This window comes from Corticium candelabrum, chromosome 5 (genome assembly GCF_963422355.1).
Source record: "Corticium candelabrum chromosome 5, ooCorCand1.1, whole genome shotgun sequence".
Taxonomy (NCBI): domain Eukaryota; kingdom Metazoa; phylum Porifera; class Homoscleromorpha; order Homosclerophorida; family Plakinidae; genus Corticium; species Corticium candelabrum.
The window spans coordinates 3,497,131-3,522,759 of NC_085089.1; the positions used below are offsets into that span (position 1 = coordinate 3,497,131).

At 40.0% G+C, this 25,629-nt stretch overlaps 3 protein-coding genes across 5 annotated transcripts; 2 read left to right on the forward strand and 1 right to left on the reverse strand.

The window, feature by feature from the left end:
- Positions 1-226: 226 nt before the first annotated feature.
- Positions 227-1,171, forward strand: LOC134180649 (ubiquinol-cytochrome c reductase iron-sulfur subunit-like). The gene has a single exon (XM_062647846.1). It carries the CDS (start codon positions 282-284, stop codon positions 984-986), a length of 705 nt encoding a protein of 234 aa, XP_062503830.1. The 5' UTR covers positions 227-281; the 3' UTR covers positions 987-1,171.
- Positions 1,100-19,436, reverse strand: LOC134180648 (N-terminal kinase-like protein). 2 transcript variants are annotated; one of them, XM_062647843.1, is made up of 18 exons: positions 19,328-19,436; positions 19,205-19,264; positions 11,649-11,729; positions 7,083-7,193; positions 6,812-7,029; positions 4,328-4,418; positions 4,109-4,264; positions 3,896-4,054; positions 3,237-3,344; positions 3,053-3,166; positions 2,910-2,999; positions 2,770-2,832; positions 2,435-2,623; positions 2,295-2,370; positions 2,117-2,230; positions 1,971-2,047; positions 1,569-1,905; positions 1,100-1,509 (listed from the first exon to the last, which is right to left on the reverse strand). In XM_062647843.1, the coding sequence occupies exons 1-18, from the start codon at positions 19,427-19,429 to the stop codon at positions 1,100-1,102; spliced, it is 2,556 nt and encodes an 851-aa protein (XP_062503827.1). In that variant the 5' UTR covers positions 19,430-19,436. The 2 variants fall into 2 exon arrangements, with proteins under 2 accessions (XP_062503827.1, XP_062503828.1); XM_062647844.1 differs by lacking the exons at positions 11,649-11,729; positions 19,205-19,264; positions 19,328-19,436 and adding an exon at positions 11,453-11,583.
- A 25-nt stretch (positions 19,437-19,461) lies between these two features.
- LOC134180650 (3'(2'),5'-bisphosphate nucleotidase 1-like) lies at positions 19,462-25,331 on the forward strand. 2 transcript variants are annotated; one of them, XM_062647847.1, is made up of 5 exons: positions 19,462-19,577; positions 23,556-23,657; positions 24,309-24,416; positions 24,477-24,528; positions 24,590-25,331. In XM_062647847.1, exons 1-5 carry the CDS (start codon positions 19,467-19,469, stop codon positions 25,135-25,137), a joined length of 921 nt encoding a protein of 306 aa, XP_062503831.1. In that variant the 5' UTR covers positions 19,462-19,466; the 3' UTR covers positions 25,138-25,331. The 2 variants fall into 2 exon arrangements, with proteins under 2 accessions (XP_062503831.1, XP_062503832.1); XM_062647848.1 differs by having other exon boundaries at positions 19,463-19,577; positions 24,477-24,525.
- Positions 25,332-25,629: the final 298 nt, after the last annotated feature.

Here is a 25,629-nt window from a genome sequence, read left to right on the forward strand (position 1 = left end):
CGTATTTGGGTCTAGCCTAGCTCAGAGCCAAGTCGTTTAGGGCTCTGGACGCGGCAGGAGACGGTCTGGCTACGCGAGGCTAGGCTACACCGCTCTAGGCTACACGGCAAGTACGTGTACACTAATTATTTACAGACGTAGGACATTGGGTCCAACATGTTACATCATAGTAGATAGAGTCAGTGTATTGTACCCTAGGCCTGTGCACAACGTGTAAATCTACGGAGAAAACAAGCAAATCCACGCATGCGCATTCAGGTGTCAGACTTTGGCTTATTGAGATGTGGTGTTTGAGAACATCGTCACTGTTGAGCCGTACTTCGTCTGTTTTCTCTTCTATTACACGGCCAGTTGCATTAGCTCCGATCATTTGTCAACGATCCCCCCATGAGGGACTTCAGTCTCGCGCTAGTCATACGGATGTCGTAGTTCCTGACTTTTCTGCCTATCGCAGAACGGGAGGCGGCCAACAATCCGATGTTGAAAGTCGACTGATAAATTACGGCCTCATCCTGGCTGGAAGCGTTGTCGCCGTTTATCTTGTGAAGAATCTCCTAGGCAGCTATCTATCGACGATGAATCCTTCTGCAGACGTAAGGGCACTCGCCACAACCGAGGTGAATTTATCGATGATACCAGAAGGGACAGGCTCGACCATAATTTGGCGCGGTAAGCCAGTATTCGTTCGGCACCGAACTCCGGAGGAAGTTGAAGGCGTACGCCAAGTTGACATCAGCACTTTGAGAGATCCTCAACGAGACGAAGACAGAGTGACGAAATCCGACTGGCTTGTAGTGGAGGCCACGTGCACGCATCTTGGGTGTGTACCGATATCCCATCAAGGCGACTTCGGTGGTTACTTCTGCCCTTGCCATGGATCTCACTACGACGCTTCGGGAAGAGTACGCAAAGGCCCAGCTCCATTGAATCTCAACGTACCAGAGTACACATTTACTGACGACAAGAGTTTGCTGATTGGTTCCTGAGGTGTACTGGTAGCTCAGCTGCTCAGATTTTGTTTAATATGTAATCTGCTAAACTATTGTCAATATGTCAATACTATTATTAGAACATTGCGCGTATAGCAGTTGTGCGTCTACTAGTCTGACTTTTTCAGTGCTCCTAATTTCATTGCTGTCGATTGTCTGGGTTCTGCAGCTCTTTTCTCTTTGGCTGCTTGCTGTCTTAATCGTCGTTCTTCTCGAAGCATTTGAGTTCTCTGTTTCCCTGCTTGTTGCGTTGTCTTCACTTGATGACCTGACTCCCATCCCGATGTTTCTATTGTGTCCCAGTTATCATCATTCCATTGTGAGCTTTCACACTTTGGAGTAGCAGTGCTAGTCACAGTAGTGTCCACTGGTTCCCAGCCAACGTCTCTGCTATCCAAGTTGCCGCTACTCTGAGTCAAGTCATTTGCTGATGGTTTCCTGGATACTTTGAGTGAAGCCTTGGTTGGTTGGTCGCCTAGTGGCTTGCTGAAAAAGGAGGATGCGGAGGGAAGGGATGAATCTATACGATATTTCATCATTATTATCTACCTTTACAGTTGATGTCATGTCCCAACTGACCTCTGATAAATCCTGTGCCTGAGTTGCCTACATATGGAGTCTTTCCATGTTGTGTACTAACTGTTTGTTGTTGTTGTTGGCTAAGAGTAGGCCACTCGTTACTCCAGCTGTCTTTGGAACCCCAATCTCCCGTATCATCAAAGAATGATGAAGCAGACTTTGGCTTACTGCTAGATGTTTGCTGCTCTGTAGATTGGGCTATACTTTCCATACCTGGACTGACTGACCATCCATCATCCTCCCACTCGCCCACATCACTATCATGCTCTGATTCTTCTTTAGTTTGATTCTGCATTATCTTGGAATCATAATCCTGATTGTTAGTAACCTTGGAATCCTGATTATTACAGCATATGAAACATAAGCAGCAATCATCAGTTTGTAACTATCTAAAGTGCTTGCCTTGATGGAATCTACATCTTGAGCTTCTGTTGGAGGTGAGACTTCATCTGTTTTAGTCGTGTTTGCCTGGGTTTGTGCTGATGTATTGATGCAATCAAACATCAACAGTATTTAGTACACTAAAATATTATAAAGTAGATATAAACCTTCATTTGGAACAGGATTTGATGTAGTAGGATTCTTGTTCAGCTTCGAAGTGAGCGAACTGTATGCCCAGCCAGCCCAAGAAGAAGCAGCACCAACAACACTGGACTGAGACCCTAACAAGGTCAAACATCTTTCTTCAAAAAGGTATGAAATACAATATATTATGTGCATCAGTACCTTGAATTACAGCAGCCTCAGGATTCTCTGATAGTAGTTTAAGTCTTTCCAGAAACAGCTCCATTGCCTGGAATGTCTGTGAAGTCAAAAGTTTTATCTTTCATCATTATACTGTACCACATCCTTGGGATCATGCATACCTTGACTCGAACATCTCTGTTAGGATCAAGGGTCAACAAGCAAATTGCAGGCAATAGGCGATTTGCAACATCATTTGGCTTGTAGTAATCTCTTGTGGTCATTATGGCCGAAACACCAGCAATTCGAGCAGGAACAAATGAATCACGAAGTGCTCGAGTAAATGCTGGCACTAACACCTTTTGCCGAGTCTGCAAACACCACAACTTGGTTCACCTCAATTTGTGCAAGTGTGTGTTCGTGCATATATGTGTGCATGGATGTGCGTGTGTGTGTGTGTGTGTGTGTGTGTGTGTGTGTGTGTGTGTGCGTGTGTGTTTTTACCAGTCGTACTTACATTTTCGCTAAGAGATGGTGCAATCTTTGCCAGACAAAGTGTTGTGTTAGTTCTTATGCCAGGCTGGTGAGTGAAAAAATTTAAAAAATAAATTTTCATATACACATCATGCGGACTCTTAATTAAAGATCAAACACAACCTGTTCATCCATCTGCAATCTGGCAAAGTGTTTTAACAACTGGTTGTTTATTGTCTTCTCAGTAAGCTTTGGTGCAAGCAGAATCATAGACTACAATAGACAATCACAATGTGCGACCACAAGATTCATGAGAAGAAAGATACCTTAATAGTTGCCTCCCTCATGGCAGGAACAGTGTCAAGAAATCCTGTTGAAACATTTGGAAAAATGTCCTTTTCCACAGTTCCACAAGTCAAATGTTCGGCAAATTCACGTAGCTGGAGAAGCAACAAATCATTTCTTGTAATTTAATTTAACACAGTTAAGGGTATAGTAGTAGTAAACTACCTGTTGAAGCAAGTTTATTCTAGTTGCTCTGTCAGTTGATGAGAAAAGCTTTACCACACAAGGCACAATTTTTGCCTGATAGCTGTTTTCATCAAGCAATTTGCCAAGCTGGATAAAGAAATGCCACTTAATATCAACCCAACCATACCTAACCAATATACATATTGCTTTTTTTAAATGAGAATGCATGCTCCAACGCTAACCCACACACCTGATTCCTTTTCACAACAGTGCTCTGATATTAATGCAAACCTTTTAGGCCTTGGTAGTGCACAGATGGAATTAGTTTCTTCGCATTTGCTATGCCCATAAAAGTGTAGTTTGAATACTTAAAGTTGCTGTAAAAATCATTCTTGGCTTTGTTCACGCATTTTAATTTAATAAAGGAAAGTTATCAATGAAAAAGATCACATGATTAGTGTTCAGTAACAATGATCAGCATACTGCCTTGACAAGGACGCTAGCAGGAATGACCAATAAGTTTGTGTATCAGGCAACACAACTTGCTACAATGACAGTACTATGCATAGGCAGTAACCAGCTCAAATAGTACTGTGTCGGAAAAAGGCTAAAATGAATGTTAGATCTTCTATATTCACAGATATTCAAACTTGACTCAATCCAACTAATCAACTTGTTCCTGCAATCATGAAACTAACCCGAAAGAGAGGAGGCAACACAGATGTACCAGCTCCTCCAAATTCAAATGCATTTATCAGCAGTGGCAAAATTCGATGTTGACAAAATTTCTGGGGGAAACTGTCCAGCTCGTTGTTCAGTGTAGTAAACAGTGATGATCTCTTACTTTCCTCCATAAACTACAACAAAAATGTATGGCAAATTCCAAGTTTCACAATATAAAGCTGACATACCTGCAGCTCCTCCAGTTGCAAATTAATCTTTACAAAGTGATTTGCTAGGAAATGTCCATCTGCCTTGCAATCCTCTAAGAAATGCAATGGATCAGGTCTTGATCTGGGATTGGCGCTTACTAATTCACAGTAGTGTGTTACAAGGGATTTTGGGATCTATTGGAATAGCCCTTATAATTAAACAATCATATGCCACGTAAACATGACTCAGTCGATCACCTTGGAAACAATCTTCAGTGATGACGGTTGTGGTAGACAGCCATTGTACACCTCCCAGATAAGGCAGCCTAAACCCCACATATCCCAAGACCTATTTGACACGCACAAAATGTTCTATTACAAAATTTGTAATTGATAAACTAAATGCCTGTGCCAATAGAGATGAAAGATATCCAGACTGCTACAACAGTACTGACAAAAACTGAATTACTGCAAAGACTTTATATGTAAACTAGAAGTGTTATTGTAGCTCTGCATTTCACATTTTGGCTGCATAAATAGGAGCTTCTCCATTGATTGAATTGACACCAACAACTAAAGTGCGTCCATGAATTAGAGCGACTGGTGGAATGTAGGGTACACCCTAAGGCGTGGCGTAGTGCTTGTGTAAATGGATGTTATGTTGTCACAGAAGGCAATTAGCATCTATGTTTCAGAGCGTTTGGTGTCAATGACAAACTAGGTAACTATATTGTTACGTGAAAGTGTACCTATGAACGTGTTGCCTCTGGCTGCCTCGCTGGCTTGAAACGCGGTTTGCTTCATGATGCAATGATATACTAAAAATTGCACTTTTGCTATAACCCATGACAACAGACCTGGATGTTTCTATGCGCTCACTGGTTGTATGTGTCAGTTGCCTCTTCTAGGAACAGCTTTAAGTACCAGATACATACACTCATTCACTTCTGGCTCAGAGAAGCGTCTGGAAACCACGAGAACTTGACTAATTTGACCATACCAGAACCAAACTGACCAGCCATTTAATGCATTCTTGAGCATTGATGACATCCATTTGAGGACTTTGACCTACAGTTATGCTGCACAACACAGGGATTGGTGGGTTTACGATGGAAAACATCAAGCGTCTGTGTAGAGAAGGTCTAGCAAACGTTACAGTGGAAAAGTGGGCAAACTGCGTGAGGCACGTAGGTGAGAAGGTGGAGAAGCATTACAGGACAATACACGGTGTGTTAGACGACGTTGTAGAGCAGATGGTTATTGAATTCGAAGTTGGTCCTGAATCAGAAGATTCGTCGTCGTCTGAAACTGAAAGTTCCAAGGATGAAGAGTAGAAATGGACCCTAGACCCTAGACGCACTCTTTCCTAGCTAGCTGACACCCCAACTGGGAAGTTTCCTGTGTTGGGTTACTGTTAACAGCCTGCTAGCTATAACAATTATGTACTTAGCTTTATGCAATTAACCCTAATCCCACCTTAGTCCCGCCTTTCTCTGCCCCCTAACTCATTAAAATACAGGAAATTGGCTCTATTAACTTCAGCTACGTCTCTGTAGCCCAACAGTGAGTGTAATTAGATCCGGCAAGTGAAGAGCTTTCGATTGATACCAATATCCGCCCGGAGGGCAACATCTTTGTCACGCAAATGGCCACATTCCACCAGTCTCTCTAATGCGTGAACGCACTTTAAGTTTAGTAAATTCAAAATGTTAATTAATTGACACCATCCTAATGTCTCTTTAATAAGAATATTAATAGGTTTCCTTACAACACCATAACTATTTGTAGAATCTAAAAGCAAACATGCAGTGGGACAGTAGGCATTCCATTTTATCATGAAAGCACCCAAATTGCCAAAACAATGTATCAAATCAAAGTCAACAAACAAATGAAAACAAACAACTATCCTACATTAGAGTCATTACTCTACAAAGATAACCCTTCAGCTAGTAGCTGGTCTTCCAAGTGGCAACTCTGGTTTGTCACCATCTGAGTTCCTGCAAGTCAGGCGCGCCCTTCTGAGAACTTTCCAAACACTGGATAAGCGAGGTCTTTAATTAAGGAGAAAGGAAAACTTTAGAGAGAAAACTCTTGAGTTACAGTAGCAAGGACCGATCCTTGGCACATAAAAGTATGAAGACCAAATCCCACTAAGCATGCCCCAATGTGCCAGCCCAGTGATTATGCCACTAGACCACCAAAGCCCCCCCCCCCCAAGTCATTGAAAGTAGTGTACTGTCGCTCAAGCATTTTAATACTGCTATTGTTAAACCCATTTGAGATGCAAGACAGAACAACAGAAACTCACATTCATGAGTGTCCACAAATGTAATTAGATCTGATTACAGCATGCACAACGCTACATCTATATTGGCGTAGAATGAGGAATTCTTAAATTTGGCAATTGACCAGTGAATCTCCAGAATCAAAATTTGTCAATATTTGTCAGTTTCCATAAACTCCCACTTAGTTGGGCTGCATCTGTCTCCACATGCATGCAAATACCTGCCTTAAATGCCAGATCTGCAGCACAGAAGAAAGAAGCATATCGTGTTACATCTGGTGACAACATACGTTTCACAGAACACGTGTATCACCAAAATTAATATTCACCAAAATTTAAAAGCAGACATTTTCGAATAATATGCCCAAATTCCCAAGGTCTATGGTATATATCACACAGTACCACATATCAAGCACACAGACACATACAGTCATGTCAATATGGCAGAATACACATACCATTTCTCTGGCTTTCTTGAAAATGTTGATTTAGAATATTCTGGAGGATCATACTTCTTCAAACTTTCCCACAGTTTAGGAAGTGGTGACTCTGTGTGGGAACGAGTAGCCTCAAATCCAGCAAGTTTCCACTCACCCGCTTCATCAACAAAGACAGAAGCAGCACATACATTGCCATGGACCAAGTTGCAATCATTGTTCAAGAAATACAAACATTTCTAACAAAAAAATAATTTTTAGAAATAGAATTTTAATATGCATGTGCACTGACAACAATTTGATGCATCCCCCAGCTGATGTTAAACTCATTTTCTTTTTCCTGCTTGATATACTCCTCGAGTGGTACAACTTTCTCAGTAACCATTGTCACTGTAGTGTCATCCTACATATCCACACAGGCCAAAGCATTTGTTAGTGGACAATGTACTTGACAGATGAAATTACAGTAAAAGGACATGAGATAGGACTTTGAACATATGTTCAGTTTAGGGGTCGGGGTTGTTCAAATTTCCCACAAGCATACCAAACATACACTAAGAGGAGTCAGTAAAAGGCTAGTGTATGCTCTTAGAAAATGTTGATGTCAGTCCTGCAGTATAGTAATACAATGCGTCTGGTCGTTTGTCGAAGTTCTCACTGGTTTCATCCGGCATGCACTTTAGCGCAAAGGGCTAGGGTTCCAACACTTGCACTTCCTGTTTTGAGCTGTCATAAATAGCTGAGGAACAAATATATGGGACAATAGAACTACAGGCCAAGTTCTCAATATGTGACAGAGAGCAGTCCATTCTGTTCTGTAGTGTCACGTCCGCCCACATCATAGGACAGCGGCATATTGTGAATGCCTTCACACTACATGTGTGTGTGTGTGTGTGTGTGTGTGTGTGTGTGTGTGTGTGTGTGCGCGCGTGCGTGTGTATGTGTGTGTATGTGTAGTGAATAACTAGTATGCAGTGCAGCTTTTGTCAGTCTTCATGTGTGTACTAGATGTAATGGACACGTAGATTAGCTATTGGTATGGTGCTATAGTTCATTTATGAAAATATATGTATTGACAGACAGATATAGACAACGAAACAAACAGACAAACAACAAGTGCCACTTGGTGGTCTGTTGTATTCTTCATACTGTTTTTGTCATTGCTATTGGTTTGATTGTATTTCTAGCTTGAGCTGTTGGATATGCCACACAGTTGCTCTGCAACTGATGTTACTACCGTAGACCGAATAAGTTGGCAACAGTTTTAATTTGGCAATTTAGGGATTGACAAGTAAACCGTTAAATTTAAAATCCATCAATATATTTCAAATGTCCCATTACACATGTGCATACTTGTTGCCACAAAGGAAACGTGCAAGTACTTCCAGTGACAAAAATGGACTTCTCTTCAAATTTCAAGATAAAAACCTCTAAACCTCCATAAGGAAGATCTGAGCAGTAGCCTTGCCTTAAGAGATGATCAATCAAATCGTACTGCTTTGCTGCAAGAAAAGAGAGCTATAGATGTTCAAAATTTTCTTGAGACATGCCCAGCAAGTTTCTTCCATGCATCATTGCCACAGTGTATCAATCATGGCATTGCCAGTCTCTCTCTTGCAGGTTAACTCTTAACCAATAGGACTGACCCAAATGGCTTCAGATGTTGTGGTAATTATGACAACAATGGATAAAAATTTGAACTTCCTAAGATTCCATAGACTCTAACAAATGACTTCAGTGTAAAAATCAATTATTTTAACTAAATTAAAGAAATAAATTACTTCAGCTGCACCTGTCTCCATGAGATTGCAATGCTAGCCTCGTACTCAAGCCCTCATGTGCAGGGCTGTCACTCTTATTTTTACATATTTTACGTAAAACAGCACTTCTCATCCCTAACGCAATATATGAAATGCCTATGTAAATTCACTACTGCAAATTCCAATGGACTTGGAAATAACAAATCTTCTAAACTCTGGCTAAAGGCATTATGTTGCGTTGATTTGTGGGTTTATAGTAGTACCGGTATTATAGCACCTTGTGCTTGGTATGTCTAGATGTTCTCCAGTATCACTTCTGAAAAATTATCAGAAATGTGTAGGTATCACTTTATCGTGACTGGTGACTGGACAAACTTTGATAAACTAAAGTTATTCAATATATTTAGATGACACATGATATTACATCATCATCTAACATTATCATCATCATCATTGTGTTGTTTTATTGAGTTAACTGTAATCATGAACGTTTTTAAGATACTGTTTACGGGAAGTAGGCATGGGTGTGGTCATTGCATGTGCATGCAGCCTACGCATTTTTCTAGAAAAAGGAGTGGCAGCCCTACATGTGTGGCTGAAGGATACATCTTGGGTACGGGGGTAGTGCTTTATACAAAACTCTGATGTACTACCCACCTCAAAAAGTACCTACAGCACAAAAGAAAGAATATACCTTGTACATCTAGCAGATGGCGACATCATACGTTGACATAACCAGTATATCAAAATCTATATTTGTCAAAATTTCATTTTGCCACATATCATCATTGTCAAAATTTCCCAGTCTACAGCATAACGGATCTTCTTACACGCAATAGCAAGTCCATAACTACAGCCTTGCACATGTAGCCTCCAGCTTTGGCACACACCGATCTAGTCTATAAATATAAGCTACCATCTACTAGACACAATGAAGAAGCACTAAAGTGCTAAACCCTCAGCTGCTAGCTTTTAGGCTACGAAACATGCAGCTGCTGCACACTCACTGGCACTTGCTAAAAATTAATTAACCGTCTATGGGTGCAATTGTTAGAGCGTGGCACCCCTCACATTTCCAGAGAAGTTTATGTGTGTAGCCTGAATTTCACAAAGTGAGAGAAACTATAAAACGTATTGTAATAGATTTACTTAACATTTAGCAGCAGTAGACACGTTTCCTAAACAATCAGCAGCAATCTATGCCGGTTTTGACAATGAACAAATGCTTGGCAAAAACGCATACTAAACAACGATTACGAACTATTTGAAACTTTGAACGTGACTGAATGTACCTGAACTGTACTTTCGCTAAGTTTTGTGCTGGTCCAATATCATTCAAGCACGTTTTGGCTGTATTCATTAGCAATCACTCTGTTTCCTGTAGCAGACACCGCCTACTAGATCCGATCACGTATTTCAAATGGACTATGACGCACACAATACAATTCAACCTATCCATGCAACTACTTTATCTTGTAACTTTGGGTTGAGACCGCAAACAATGAAGCACCTGTGTTTGTTTAGAAACAACCTAATTACTACGTGCTGCTATTCCAAATAGCTTCAACAACTACCAAGTGACATAGTGATTGCAAAAACGCCCCATGTATACCCTGACAATCACATACGGTACATTTCACACATCATTGCACACTCCCGCACATTACATAAAACACATAGCTAAAAAATGACTATTGTGTGAAGTGTAAAAAACTCTTTAAGATGTTAAATTTCAGCTATGAGCCATAAGAAACGGCACTTTTACAGGTGACTTAGCGAGTTAACGTACTCAAAAACGTCAAGGCTGAACTGACTTCCAGTTTGTGGGTTTGTGACTACGTAGCTGGCTGACTGGCTATGTCTGTCATGCTTAACGATGTGCCATGCCTTTAGTGCGGTCCAATCACGCAGCAGTATTTGCAATTTATCATACATGGCAAACAAAGACAATGGACGAACTGCCAATCAATATGCCAAACATTCACAAAGGAGCATTTTTACCAGAACAGTGTAATTAATGTTTGCATTGGAAAGAACTTACCTGTCTGCAACTGCTAAACGCAAAATTAATCGCTTTCATGGATTACAACATTTACACAGCAACCTAACATTACATAACCAAGAGCGACATTTATGCTTCGCAAATAATTACTCTTGTTACAGTGACGATTACAGAATATTTTAGCGGTGTCGCAAACTTTATGGTCACATGAACAACAGTTGCTTTGTACAATTTTAGATATATTTTACAAGTAGCGTGCTTAGAAGCAAAATGGCATCTAAATTCATAATTCTGGCAACAATTGTTACCTCGTTGTGGTTTTCAGAAGGCTCATAGCTATGGAAGCAAGGGTGTAAACACATCTTCAATTACCAGTTACGACTACTACTAAATGCATGGTCGAATAGCTTTGTCACAAACGTTTGTTTAGACAACTTATACTGTGTTTACACGAGCATGCATAGCCAGCTGAGCCGAGCCGAGCCGTTCCAGCCTAGCTTGCCAGCCTGCGTTTACACGATGCACTCTTTTAGAATCAAGCCAATGCTTCTGATAGGCGTGTTTTTAGCGTGCGCTATATATACTTTGAATTGCTATAACTTGCATTTTCTCACGCTCGCAATGGATAGAAGTGAAGCTGCTCAAATATTCTTCTCTATGGTTTTACAACAGTCAAATCAGAAAATTTGTAAAACATTTGTGAAATGACGTCCTATTTAGAAGTGTAGCTCTGCTGCCAGTCAACGGTTGCAGCAACAAAGTTCAAGAAATTTGTTCCTTGCAGTCATTGCGTGGCCACTTGTTATTTTCAATTTAATACTTCTCCAGAAAAGTACATTTTGTATAAAATGAGCAAGCGTGGCTCCCATCCCAGCATGAGTAGCATTTTACACGACATACCTGACCCGAGTCAGCCCAGGCTGGCTTGTCTAGAAATGCCAATCCATACTGGCTCAGCTTGTCACAGCTCGGCATGACTCAGCCTGCGTTTACACGTGCCTTCCAAAGCGACAAATGCTCATGTAGACGGGCTATTAGTAAAACTATGGCCAACACAAAAACAGAAATATGTTTGCCTATAATCTGTTGCAATTACCTGTATACCGTCCACGAATGTCACCACATTAGGGTGCCTAAATGTCTTCAGCTTCCGGTATGCTTCATTTGCAACTTTCAACTAAAAACAATGTAAGACACATGAAAGTAATTAAAACAATTCAACTTGCATCTAACTATATATTTTACATGTACATCAAACTTAGATCTATTTAAAAACCTACGTTTGTAACTGCACATCTACTGACTACCCATCTATAGTTCTGCCATAAAAAGTTATTGTACTTACACTAATGTTTTGTTTGTTCAAGAAAGGCTATTAAAGAAAACTTACAATGTAGCCACCTTACAAGCAATGAGTGCATCTTGCTGCTCTGTGCAAATGCACTAAGTCAAAAACCATTAACTTTGTACTTTGTTCCAACAGTGTTAAATCTAACTGACAATATCAAAAGTATAAACACCTACTGAAACTGCTGTAATTATTCTCTTGCTAGTAGGTTTCAATGTTTCTAAGTATGATGTCTCAACCTGTAGCACCAAAGTAGAGAAATAGTCCCGGGCCCACGCATGAAAAGCGATTACTTTTGTTGCGTCCGAAAGTACGAGTTAAATCTGAACATTTGGAAGCTGTTCTCTAAGCCGTTGAAAGCAAGAAAAGTTGATTTTTGTTTTCAAAGAAGTGTTCGAAAGTCAATTTCTAGCGACTGTCTTGCAAGACGCTAGTGCGCTAAGCATTACCATAGCAACAAGCCGCTGCTCTGCATTTTCTTCGTTTTAGCGGCTTCCAGTGTAACTGAAAATAGTGAAATATACTGCTGCTGTACTAGCAATAAATCTAACAGTTAAAAAGATTAGTTTACATTTACGGTTTGCTTATTTAACTAATTTTGCTATGCGTATGCCTTATATATTATACGAATAATAACAAAACAAATCGACTACTCTTCACTATCTTCAGAGTCTTCTTCATCAAACTCTCTTTCTGTTTCTTTTGTATTGCTGCAATTCTGGCATCTGCAAGCGTTTGTGCAAGACATTTTTGCACGAAGGCAGCAACACCGAGCCGACTCACAACCAGTTTGGCACTGACAATGAACAAGTTGAAGTATTTCTTCTGGTGCAGGGTTGTTTTCCATCCAGTCCACAGTCAGTTCTTCCTTGTATATTTTCCATCCATTGCCTGCACATGGAGAAGAAACGTTTGGGTCGGGGTCTAGAGCTCTGACCCAAACGACAGCTTGATAACTTGCTTGCTGAACATGTTTTCTTAGAGCATCTTCTGTTGGTGGTAGATTTTCACCAGATGCACATTTCAGTGAGAATAGCTGATATCAGCACTCATCTACGCTGGTACAATCAGATCCATATAATCTGCAAACAAATGTCTCACATGCTGTAAACAAATCATCAGTAACTTGAAATTGTACTCCGAGGCGTGCAATATCTTTGTACTTTATGTCATTAATATTTTTGTTGAGAACAGAAAATGCAGTTTTTTCCCCACATTGCTTAATTAAAAGCGCTGGTGCTGTTACAGCCAGTCAGTGCATGCAACTCAATAAGACAATCAGACAGGTCATCACCAAGATCTTTTCTAATGGCATTGATGTCAACAATTCTTGTTCTCACTTTTGTGCCTGTCAGAAAGTATAGCGACGCCTTGAAGTGGCAACTAAGAGTGCAAACAATTACAGCGACATGTGTCTGGTGATTGTATTACAATAGATTCATACCCACATCTTTCCGCATGGGCGGCGTGCAACACTAATCTCGTATCAGCTTCTTCGTGTGAGCACTTCAGAGAGGAGACATCAGTTGCTTCAACTACTCGTCCATCACCACTGGTCACTAGACTGCACTTTGTGCCGTGAGCTATAAACAGCTGGCAATGTTTTAGTCGTTCAGCATACACGTTTTCTCTCCATTCTGAGGCAAGAAATGTTACTAGATTTCTTTTGTTGGAATTGACCGACAGAAACTTCTTCCATTGCAGAGGACATTTTTTAGACTGATTGTCAATTTTGATCTTCAGGAGCCCCTGTCGACCTCTTGACCTCCTTTCATACGTTTTTATGCTCAGATCTGGATATTGGTCCGTCACAAAGTCAACTCTTTTCTAGCCTTGTGCAGTTATCTTATCAAAGATCTTAGTTGCCAAGTCGAGGAAAGTAGTTGGTGGACTGGTAATATTTCTGTAAAATAGCCATTGCATCAATCATCACTGCCGCATTAGGTGGAATTTGCTCAAGAGGTAAAGTGTTCTTTTCCATACATTCCATTAATTTTGCCTTGTTTGTTTTACCAGACTCCCGTTAACAGAAGCAAGTGACCATGGCATTGGACCGAGTTCGTATCGAAGAACATCTTTGATGTCAAGAGCACGGTATTGTGCCACAATTAGAAGTCGTGAAAATAGGTCACGGTCTGCTTGTACTATCACTTCACGTCCAGTGATTTAATTGCTTTAGTTTTCAAAAGAGAAAAAAACATTTTCAACTTTAGTTTATTAATTGGATCATAAAATAGCACATCTGATGATGACAGACGAGACTTCACAAATTCAACAAATTTAGTGTCACCTATTCGATGAGCTTCAGTGAGATCGCGTTGAACATCTTTGTCTGCTACAACACCAGATACGATATTATAGAGAGCAGACCCATTCTCCGGAAAAACAGTCGAAACAGCCAAAAACGTTTTCATTAGACTCTCAACGGATATTTGTCTTTCGCAATTCGACTGGGTGAGCAGTCTTGATGATTGGTGGTCTCTGTATATTCTAGACCTGCCATTTCTCAACATCTGCTTGTAATTGCTGTTCTCTGATGAGCATTGATCATCCAGCATTGGACAGCAGTTGGGTTTCGACTGTAACCTATGATTCCTCCCTTAGTTTTTGTATGTCGATTGACCGTTTGTTTGATGGTTTGATCAACTGGTACCTGACTAAAAGGAACGTGACTTCGCTGAACGCCAAATTCTTCATCCAAAATTTTCTTGTACACTTCAGGATGAGAGACAGGCAACGTCGTCATTTGGCACCAGTAAAGTGATAAGTACCTGCTGTAGTTTATACGGTCATACGCAAAAACCATGGAAGCATTTGCCGTATGCAGTCAAGGTGAAGATGCTAATTTTGCTTTCTTCGTATCCAGAATGAGTCATCATCACACATGATCTCACATCCGGGTTGAATAAGCTCACATCTGGCTCGTGTCGTTGTTCCACATCCGTATTCGACATTACTTCGTTACATCATTACATCAACTATGTTTGTACTCGTATACCAGACAAATTTCATAAGCGTGCGTTGCATGTAAGCGAGTTTGCAGTTGCATGGTTGTCATTATATAAGGAACCTTTCCTTAGAAAACGTGCTAGTTTCAAAACGAGAACTTGGGACACCGGTAAGCGAACTAAAACACTACGAAAATGTTTCTAAAAATACATCAAAGCAGTTGAAAATGTCAAAACTAACTCGTACTCTCGGCTGCAACAAAAGTACACGAAAGAAACGACTTTTGTGGGATGGGCCCCGGGACTAAAAGAAGACTTTAGTGGTTGTATTGAGTACATCAATATTAATCCTAGTAACAATTAATCAGACAACAGTCAATTTCCAACCAACAGTACAGTAGCATTGTTGAGTGTTGTGTGAATTGGCCAAACCGCAAAATACTTCAACTACAAGTAATTACCTTAAAAGGTATTAAAATACGTGGTACTTACCCAACTGCATAAATACTCTGCTCAAGTGGGGTCACTGTAGGTCATACCACATACATACAAAGAATACAAAAATATTTATGTAATAAATAAAAAAAAGTAGGGATGACTGCGTACTTCAAGCTAGTGCTTGAAGAAATAGGGATCGAAACTTTCGCAGACAAGTACTCATACTTTACATCTGAAACCAATCTCCCACAATTAAATCTCTACTTCACTCCTATCCAAGCAGCCACCTTGAAAGCAAACAGAGTGAAGTAGGGATTTAATTGTGGGAGATTGGTTTCAGATGTAAAGTATGAGTACAGTCGTGTGTCACTTATCCGACCCCTTGGGACAAGTGAAAATGTTGGATAACTGAAGCTGTTATGAACTCAACTATCGATCATATTATACGGCATTTTTCCACATTGGGTATACTGAATGTAGATGTAGATGAATGTAGAGTACAACGAGAAGAAACACTTGAACTCGCTCTCAAACTTGTCTCAAGAAACAACTGATATGCACGTGAATGTACATGTACATGCACGTATGCAGCTGACCAGCCACGTGATCACCCATGTGACCAGCTTCGGATAAGTGACACACGACTGTACTTGTCTGCAAAAGTTTCGACCCCTATTTCTTCAAGCACTAGCTTAAAGTACGCAGTCATCCCTACTTTGTTTTTATTTATTACATAAATATTCTTGTATGCTTGTTCATATCCTATTTATAGAAACACATGCATTGTGACAACTCATATTGTAGTATATTTGATAATTAATTCCTTAGACTGCTACGTTAATGCTGCTACTCTAATATTCTACACAGAAGTAACGTTTCATTAGTACCAGCCAATGTAAATCGACAGGCACTTCAAGTAACAAGCAAAGAATGGGAAAGCAAAGATCCTGTAAGTGACACGAAAATCCTGTGAGCAAAACGAAGATCCAAACTGACAAGTCATCGGCACTCCAGTTTTGTGAATGCATGCGACTCTACTACGTGTAGTATGTCACACGCAGAGAAAGGCGTGGCAAATGGCGTGTCAGATTTCACAGTAACAACGTCGTCCCAATGTCGTCCGAACGTGCTAGTGCCAAAGGTATAGTCAAAGGCCATGACCCCTGCGAAGCCACACAAGATGATATAAAAATTGTGGCATTTTATGAAAGCATTTCAGAGCTATGCTATCCCAAAGTAAAAATCAGGATTATTATTAACTATCGGTGCCATCCCTACCGATTGCTGTTCCACATCACATCAATTCCAAACAATAATGATAAGAATTCCCAAATATTGTTATCTGCATAGCCTCTTGAGACTGCCTTGGTCGATTTTTCTACTTGTTTGTTCAGAGAAACTGCAAGCAGCTTGTGCATTAACTACATATTATTCCAATCACAAGCTTATTCTTCCATTCAATTGTTGTCAGCTTCTTGTGGCCAGTGTCTTCAGATCTATTTCATAAGATCACCTTGAGATTCCCTAGCATATGTCTTATCACTTGTTTGTTTCAAGTAGTTATTTCTTGATTTGTTGCCCTCTCTGGCAATCAACACTCCAGTCAAATACTTTCTATCATAATGATAGTCCCTTCAAGTTAATCTCTACTCATTTCAGAAGATGACAATGATTTGTTTCATTCAATAAATGTAGTTGAAGATAAAAGTCAGTACAGTACCAATGCATTTACAAACAAGCAATAGACAAACTCAACACATCTTTATTCCACACAAATGTATCTAACAGGCAGAGTCTGTTGATGGTATAGACAACAGCTATGACAATGTCCCATCGTTGATCTGTACTATGTCAAGCACTTGCATTCATTGATGGAACTGAATGCTATTAGTATGCTCTAGTTTTACGGTCGATTCTCAAACAAGAGACACAATGAAAGACATAACTGACTAACATTGAATTAGCAAAATAAACTTTGCCTAGCAAACTAAAAAACTTTGAGACACTGCCTGGCTAGTTACAACATCATATTGCCAAACTCCAATATACTAAGCTGTGCTCTTGTGGAGGACTTATGAAAACCTGGTATTATTTTGATTATTCTGCCACTAGACACAGTAGATACCGTATAAACTTTTTTTCTAATTATACAACAGAGCTAAAGCAGTTCAAGGTGTGTCAAACGCATTTAGCATGTCATTCATCCAATAATTTGCCAGTCCTGCTTCATTTTTCTGTTTGGCGCATGCTCATATTGCTCCCATTTTCTGCTTAGTTGAAATATCACATTTCCTCATTTTGTAGCTGCAACGGCTCTGTATTACAGCTGTCCTTGTTTAGCTGTCGGGTCCTGAACAATGTTACGAGAACTAAGTACTGGGTCTCCCCCTGTATTGCCACCGGTCCAAGCCATCAACACCTCACAAACAAAAGCACTGTTACTATAGTCTAAGAGGTCAATGAAGCTTGCTCTAATACAGATCACTCTGACATAGAGTATGATGCAGACTCAGACTAGTGATTTCTGTTGCGTGTTGATATGTTAATTTCCATGCATGACATAAACAGGTTCCTCCCATTTCGTGTCTTGTCACTGCTGGGCGCCTGTGGACAACAGTAAATGCCCACAGCCTTGTTTTCCCAGCAGGGTCCCTAAAACTGAGTAGCTGCCTGAGCTCTAAACTGAGGAATATGAAATGCAAGCTAATATTGCATTTACAGTTTCTGCCATAATTATTGAGACTCTTTTGGTGCGGCAGGAGAGTGTCACACATGGCACCAACTTTGTTAGCAGCTGTCTGCAGAAAACATTCCCTTGCTTTCAGAGTAGGAGAGATGATTCTCTAGATTGTCTGGCATTCAAGAACAATGTCTAAAACTACGCAAGAGTGAGACCAATGACAAAAGTTTGCACTATCAATATTTAGTACGACCTCCACCATTTGCAATACATTGATCTAGACGGCTATCATATATGCATAAAATAGTTTTGGATACCAATCGCCTAAGACCCTCCCACACGTTTAGTGAGAAACTCGATCTTTCGTTCTTCTAGACCTGTGACACTGTCAGCTGGTGAATTGTCCTGTTGCAGCCTCCAACCGTTGGGATAGAAAGATTTTGCAGTTTCAAACAAACTCTCATGTAGTATGAATGATAGAGTTGAGTTGATGTTCTCACTAAATCCATTATGCCTGTGGTGCTAATGCCTCCCAAACGTTTAGTCTGTTTCGCTTTTCGTAACAAGAGACGTTGTGTTACAGTCTACCAAAGCCCAAATACGACGAGAGTTATGATACAATTGGAAGGTGCGCTGAAGAATGTGTTCTGTCAGCTGTCATGGCGGTGGCGAAGACACCTTTCCAATCTCATACATCTAGTTGATGACTACGATCTAACTCAGCTGCATGCTGACTCAGAATACATGCTTTTGTATGTATGGCATGTGTTTCTCGCTATTTGGTTTGTTAGTTTGTAGCTATATTCTAAATTTACGTGGTCTTCGGCAAGACTTCGGCAAAACCGGAAGAGTCTCAATAATTATGGCAGGAACTGTACTTTGGATAACCTAATGTGTCATAATTAACAGTTAAGGTCATGCATTCAAGTAGAGATACTATTTATTTCAGAGAGGTCTTACTACATGTGTCGTAACTTTACTTCAGTGTAACGTATATTTGCATGGAAGCAGCTCTTATTAAACACAACGTTTACTTAGAAAAACAAAGGGACAAAGGCTAAACATGAAAATACGGTAGGTAAATACTGTATTACTGAACATACAGATATCAACATATCACTAGCAACAGACAAGTATAGGCATGTAGCAAGCATGCATGGAGTATGCTTCTGGCTTTCTAAACGAGAATCTGGCTAAATGCTACGCATACATGTACTGTACAGTATCTGGCGACCAACTTGATCATCCGTGCCAGACTTTACGTCGTATACGAATACAGTTACCGGTTGATTATCAGCCTGCAAGGAGAAGCACGCAACGACTTTTTGAAGACACAAAGGATGTAAGTAAAATAGCAGTACCTTCTTCTTTCCTTTATGAACTGACCACACCGTCTTTTTATCCAAACAATCATATTTTTCCTGTACCTCATACGGAATGTTCGAAGCTAACCCCTGGCCCATACTGCAAATTAGAGCATGCGCAGAAACACTTCTAGGAATGCCGCCACTCATTCTTCGGATTTTGTCTTCATCTGTTGTCATTGCTAGACGGGCAGGTGAAGTGATAAGAGACGTGCTAAGAGGCGGAGATCTAGGTGTAGTGGAGAAGGTAAAAGGCTTGCCAATGTTGAGTCTAACTAAAAGTATTCAGTTGATTGCAAATGTTAATTAATGACGGTTTGACGTAGATGTATATTTCATTGACAGACAAACTTCTCTACGCACGCACACACACACATACACACGCACACACCAGGTCACAGGGGCGGATCTAGGAATTTTTAGAGGTTGGGCCCGCATTTAATTAAAAGAGGGCGTGACCATTAGCTTTGTTCCTATGTATTAATTAAAATATATATGTAAGATGGTATTGATGTGATATTAAATTTGGTGTCCCATGTTCTTTTTCGGATTACCGTATGTAGTAATAAAGGCGTGAGCTCCTGCGGCTGCCTCTTGCTGGTACACTGGGATTTGCCATGGAGACCACATGCCCTCATGAAGACTTTGGCTAAACTACGTTTTTGCAGGTGCTGTCTAACATGAAATGGTATGCAAAACTTGCACAGACGACCACTTGTTGCCTGACTGTAAACATTTCATTCTATATTTGTTCAGCCATGCATGACTTCCGAAATTAAACGTCAGCAATTTGTTCTATTCTTCTTTCCCCGTGGTCACCTCAATTCTGATCATATCTTCTTGTCTTGTTAACATACGATATATGCTTCAAATAGCAGAAGCGTATATGACTAGTAAGATTCACTAAGTTAACTCAACTTGATTTCAATAAGAATGATTTCAGTTAAGTACTAGCACAAACCCATACAAACGAGTGACAAACAGACCTCGTGTTTCAGTAACATTTCCGGTAGAGTCTCCTCTGCCATCGTCAAAGACGATTCCAAACATTAGTTCATGAAGTCAAAACTATACTGTTATGTCTCTTTCTCACATTTCTGTCTGTGACAGGTTCTCTTCACCTTGTAGACCACTGTTTGATGCCTTTCTTTCGTTGCGGTAGTGCCATGGACTGGCCAAGTTTTGATCATGTTTTGGGATTCTCAGGAGCCCTTCTTGGTAACCTGCCTGCTACGATTGCCAGAATCCACTTGGCATCGGCCAGAATCAGAAACAGAGAGAAAACTGTTACATCTTGGTGTGTCAAGCTTGTGGCAGAACTTATATGATTTGGTGGGCGTAGCAAAAATGACGAATGATGAACCAAAGAACAAAGTGATTGGGCTAACAACTTTCAGGTGTTGTACAGTGCTTTTGGGTTGTAGACCACATAGTGTTAAAAGAAAAGTAGTTAAATTAATTCCATGCATACTGGATCTATTTTAGCACTACTCAAAACCAATCGAATTTTGTCAATAAGGCTTCAGCTATCTCATTAATTCAAAGTCTGCACGCAGTACTGCCTTGAGAAGAGTTTCTTTGTTCATGACGTCGAATTTCAAACCATCCCAACATCTTTAACACTTAATTGGGATGCTTTTGAAGACGCTGCATCCCTCTTCAAACACACAGAACAGAAAGGCCATGATTTTTCCTCAGACATCATTTCTGGGTACTAATTGTCAGACTATCTGGAACAAATATTATATTAACTGAATATTCTACTCGGATATGGCCTCAAGTGAATCTACCGCTCTGAGACTCGAGTGGATCTTCATCACGACCAAGCATTAGAGCTACCGAAGATGGTTTTAATTATATTAAATAACAAATCTGATAATACGAGTAGTTGGTTTCTGGAGGTGGGGTCATGACCCCCTGTACACCTCCCCTAAATCTGCACTTTCGGTCAGACCATTTCAAAATTATAATCACTCCCTGTACGTGACCAAACCAACAGTTTTTGCAGCTTGATTTACCAATTGAAACTTAGAAGCACTTGTATCACTAGTGGCTCTGTGGACTGTTCCGGAGGCAACGAGTGTGAGAGCACTATTCATATCAAGAATATCAAGAAGAACTAGCAACTTTGCTTGTTCTTGCATGGACTAAATTGACAGGTGTACTTACTATCTAAGCTCATGCTGTCTGTTCTTTGTTGGCCAATTGCTAGGGTCGAATGCTTTCTTTTTGTCATCTCAAGGCAAATGATAGTGAGAAATGCTCAGATATTGCACTCGTTAGGAAGGGAAATAATGGACACCAAACCTGGACCTATGGCTCATTTTTAATGATGCTATCAGACATTAGTACAACGCCTGGTTAGATGTGTGGTACTTGGCTACATTGTCTGTGCTGTCTGCACAAACCTTGAAGCAATTCACTTACCTGTATATCAAGTTTTTGAAGAGACTCAAGACTTGCTGAGTCCACACAAACCTGACGATGAAGGAGACTCACGTCCTTAATTGCATTTGTGTCTCAATCAGTTCAATCATTTGTGGCCATGATTAAGCAACACACATGCATACAGCACACACACACACACACACACACACACACACACACACACACACACACACACACACACACACACACACACACACACACACACCTGCTTACATTAGATTAAGTTCTGATTTACAGAGAAATGTTACTTGTAGGATTGACTGAACTAGTAGAGATCAAACAATTCTTGATCGTGAGAACCTGGAGAATTGAGATTGAATAACAAAGTTGGAGTTTGACAGCAGACAGACAGACTAACAAGACTGATGGACAGGTTTTTGTATATATGTTTTTTTATTAAACTAAGGTAAAGGTATGGTGGGAAATGTTAAAGTTTTATGCTGTTGTCTTACAAGTCATGACATGTGTTGTGTCACTGCTTCTGCTTTAGAATTATGGGAAGTCTGGGTAGCAGAAGTGATCAAAACTGGTTGTTCAAGCTGCAATCAGTCTTCAGTTGCACACATGTAATGTCTACAGACTAGAAATGCATTCTCAAATACTATAGTTTAGTTTTGAGAAATTACTTCAAAGTATTGAAGAATGTGCAACTAGGGGCACGTTTCCACTAGCCCCTAAACTGGTTTAACAATTGGTTTAAGCTGAACTGGTTAAGAATTGACCTGTTTCCACCTGCACTGAACCAGTTATATTTAAACCTAAACCGCTTTCTTAAACCTACTTCAAAGTAGGTTTAGCAAAGTGGTTTAGGTTTAACTGTCACGTGACAGTATCGTGCTTGTTTAGATGGCTTCTGACTATGCCGTTTTGATGATATTGACTGGGAGAGGATCACCTTAAAAGATGTAAGGGCCATTAACTAAGGGAAAGAAATTAGCAGCTACGGAGAGAGAGAAGACGGTGTCCTTGGTCATCGTCATGCAAATTCATATTAACAGATGCTGAATCAGTGACAACCAACAGTTGCCCTGACTCGGTGACAGAGCAGCCCAATACTTCAAGATAAGGCTTTCCTAGATAGTTTGTTTTGCACATCCAGGATGTGCAAGTTCCTAGTTGAAACAGTCACTTTCTTGAACTGGTTTAGTTTTAAACGCGTTTAAGATAAACTAGTTTAAGGTGCAGCTAGTGGAAACACGGCCTAGAAGATGTAATTTAACTTCAGTGATCATCTGGTATTTTAACAGTGACAGATGGGCAGACTTATTTTAATGCAGAAGAGACTTGTTGCTGGACAGATGAAAATGTGTTGTGAAGAAGAGTCAGCTTGTACGTAGCTTTGAAAAGCACCTTTGATTACCGCAAAGAAAGTTAATTAAGTTAAAGTTGTCAATGTGTAAAACTGCCACTGGTGGTGTTAACAGCTGTAACATAAATTGTGTGAGGAAATTGAGATGTGCTGCGTGTTTGGATTTTAGTTAGGGACATGTTAGAGGCAGTTGCAACTACCAGTTACCTACGCTGTTTTATCTTACAAAACATGAAGAGCATGTAGTGCGTTTCAAGTTGTTCATTTGTTTATTGACAAACAATTATACTTACATTTATTATGTTATCCGCAAACTCTGTTCAGGTGAGGCGTTATAGTCACTAATTTGGAGGTATGATTTTGTTTCCTGTGTGCAAAGTTTGTTGATTTGATGATTACTTGATGTGTTTGAGTTTTCTGTTTATTGTGTTAGTACATTGCTTTCATACTATGTTTGCTTTGATGCAGGGTGTAAATGATCCACAGACAGAAGCTGACAGACGAGCACAGCGTTGCATTGTGTCTTCACTCAAGTATCAATATCCTCAAGTAACTGTGGTGGCAGAAGAGGTAATCTACAAGTTTTTGTGCATGCTTAATACAAGTGCATGCTTGTTACAGCTCTAGTTTACATACCATAGATGGTGTATTTCGACAAAGTCTGTTAACAATGAAACAATTATCATTGAGTAAACAAGTTATGGACGTTTTTGAAACAGCACCCAAGGCAGTAATACAGAAATAGACCTATGTTAGGTGACTTTGAATGCAGGCCATGGGCTCTAAATAAGAACTGTTTTGAATGTGTGTGTGTGTGTGTGTGTGTGTGTGTGTGTGTGTGTGTGTGTGTGTGTGTGTGTGTGTGTGTGTGTGTGTGTGTTTGTATTTGATGATCATTCAGTTGACTCAGAAAACCTTAATAAGGTATGGTACTGCTAACTGAATTTGGCTACGCGAGACTATGTTTGATCTCCAAGGTCTGCCAAAAGTAACTACTAGTAACAACTACGTATTACCTACAAGGATCATCAGTTGTGTGTGTTTGATTTTTTAACATAATTATGAGTAGATCCGGTAAATATCAACTGGTTAGAATAGTTGATGTGCAAAGCAAGACCTAGAGTGTAACTTTGCTGTTAATTATTGCTATTTGTGTATGCTGAAATATACAGTAGCTGTCCCATATAGGTTTGCAACTTTGATGTCATATCTTTTGAACAGGAACTGGAACCTAGTCCAGCTGATGACAAGGATCGAGTAGATGGGTTTGAAGAGGAAGTTTTAAGAGCTCAGTGTCCAGAAACTCTAACAAATGTGAAGGAAACTGATGTACACATCGATGCTGTTCAATGGATAATATAGTAGTGTCAATGTATATGAATTGTGCAGATTACAGTGTGGGTTGATCCACTTGATGGAACAGCTGAATTCACAGCAGGTGGTAAACTACTATGCTTGACCTTCTAAGTTTGTCTATGGTATGAAAGATATTTTTATTACAGGATACTTGGATCATGTTACAGTGCTGATTGGTATTGCTGTTGGTAGTCAACCAATTGCAGGAGTAGTTTATCAGCCATTTTATAAAAGTGAGTCCGATCTTGGCAGGACTCTGTGGGGTATGGTTGGTCTTGGTGTTCATGGTGACTTCCACCCGACAACACCTACCAAAAGGAGGACTATTGCATCTACACGTAGCCATAATACCAAGATTGCTACAGCTGCTGTTGAAGCTATGCAACCTGATGTTGTACTGGCTGTTGGAGGAAGTGGATACAAATGTCTCTTAGTACTTGAGGGTCATGCTTCAGCATATGTGTTTGCTCATCCTGGTACAAAAAAGTGGGATACATGTGCTCCAAATGCATTGCTTCATGCTGTTGGAGGACACATGTGTGATGTGAAGGGTAACTTGTTTGAGTACCATTGTGGAATTGCACACATTAACCACTTGGGTGTACTAGCAACCATGGCCGATGTAGATTGGTATGTTGGAAAAATCCCACCTGAGGTGAGTGAGATTCTAAGCAAGAATATGCCCAATGAATGAATTGGCAATCACTTGAATTACATAGCACTCCATTAACTTACTGTAAACATTGTTGGAAGAATGGATCCAAAATAGACATGAAACAATAGTGACAGTTTACTGCTAGTTTTGTTTTAGATGCATATTTACAACATAATGATTTAACATATGTTACATGTCATGTAGAAGTCTTCTTCAATGAATTATGTGTATACAGCCAATAGCGTGCTGACTATTATTCCCCATTCAGAAAACTAGAAAACAAAGCAGTATGTTCACCAGAGGGTGTTTACACCTTAACCTAGAGATTTCTTAAATTCAAGTATCAAGTCTGGATTTTGCTGTATGTTGCTATGTCAACAGCTTCTGCTACAGTAGGTCAGGTGATTCTAAGCTGTGTCTCTCAATGTGATTTTGTGGGCATTGTTTGTGTAAGTTCAGTTACCACAGTAGAATGATGGTCAGGTGTTGCTTTCTCCATTTTCCCAAACCATAATTAGCTCATTATTCTAC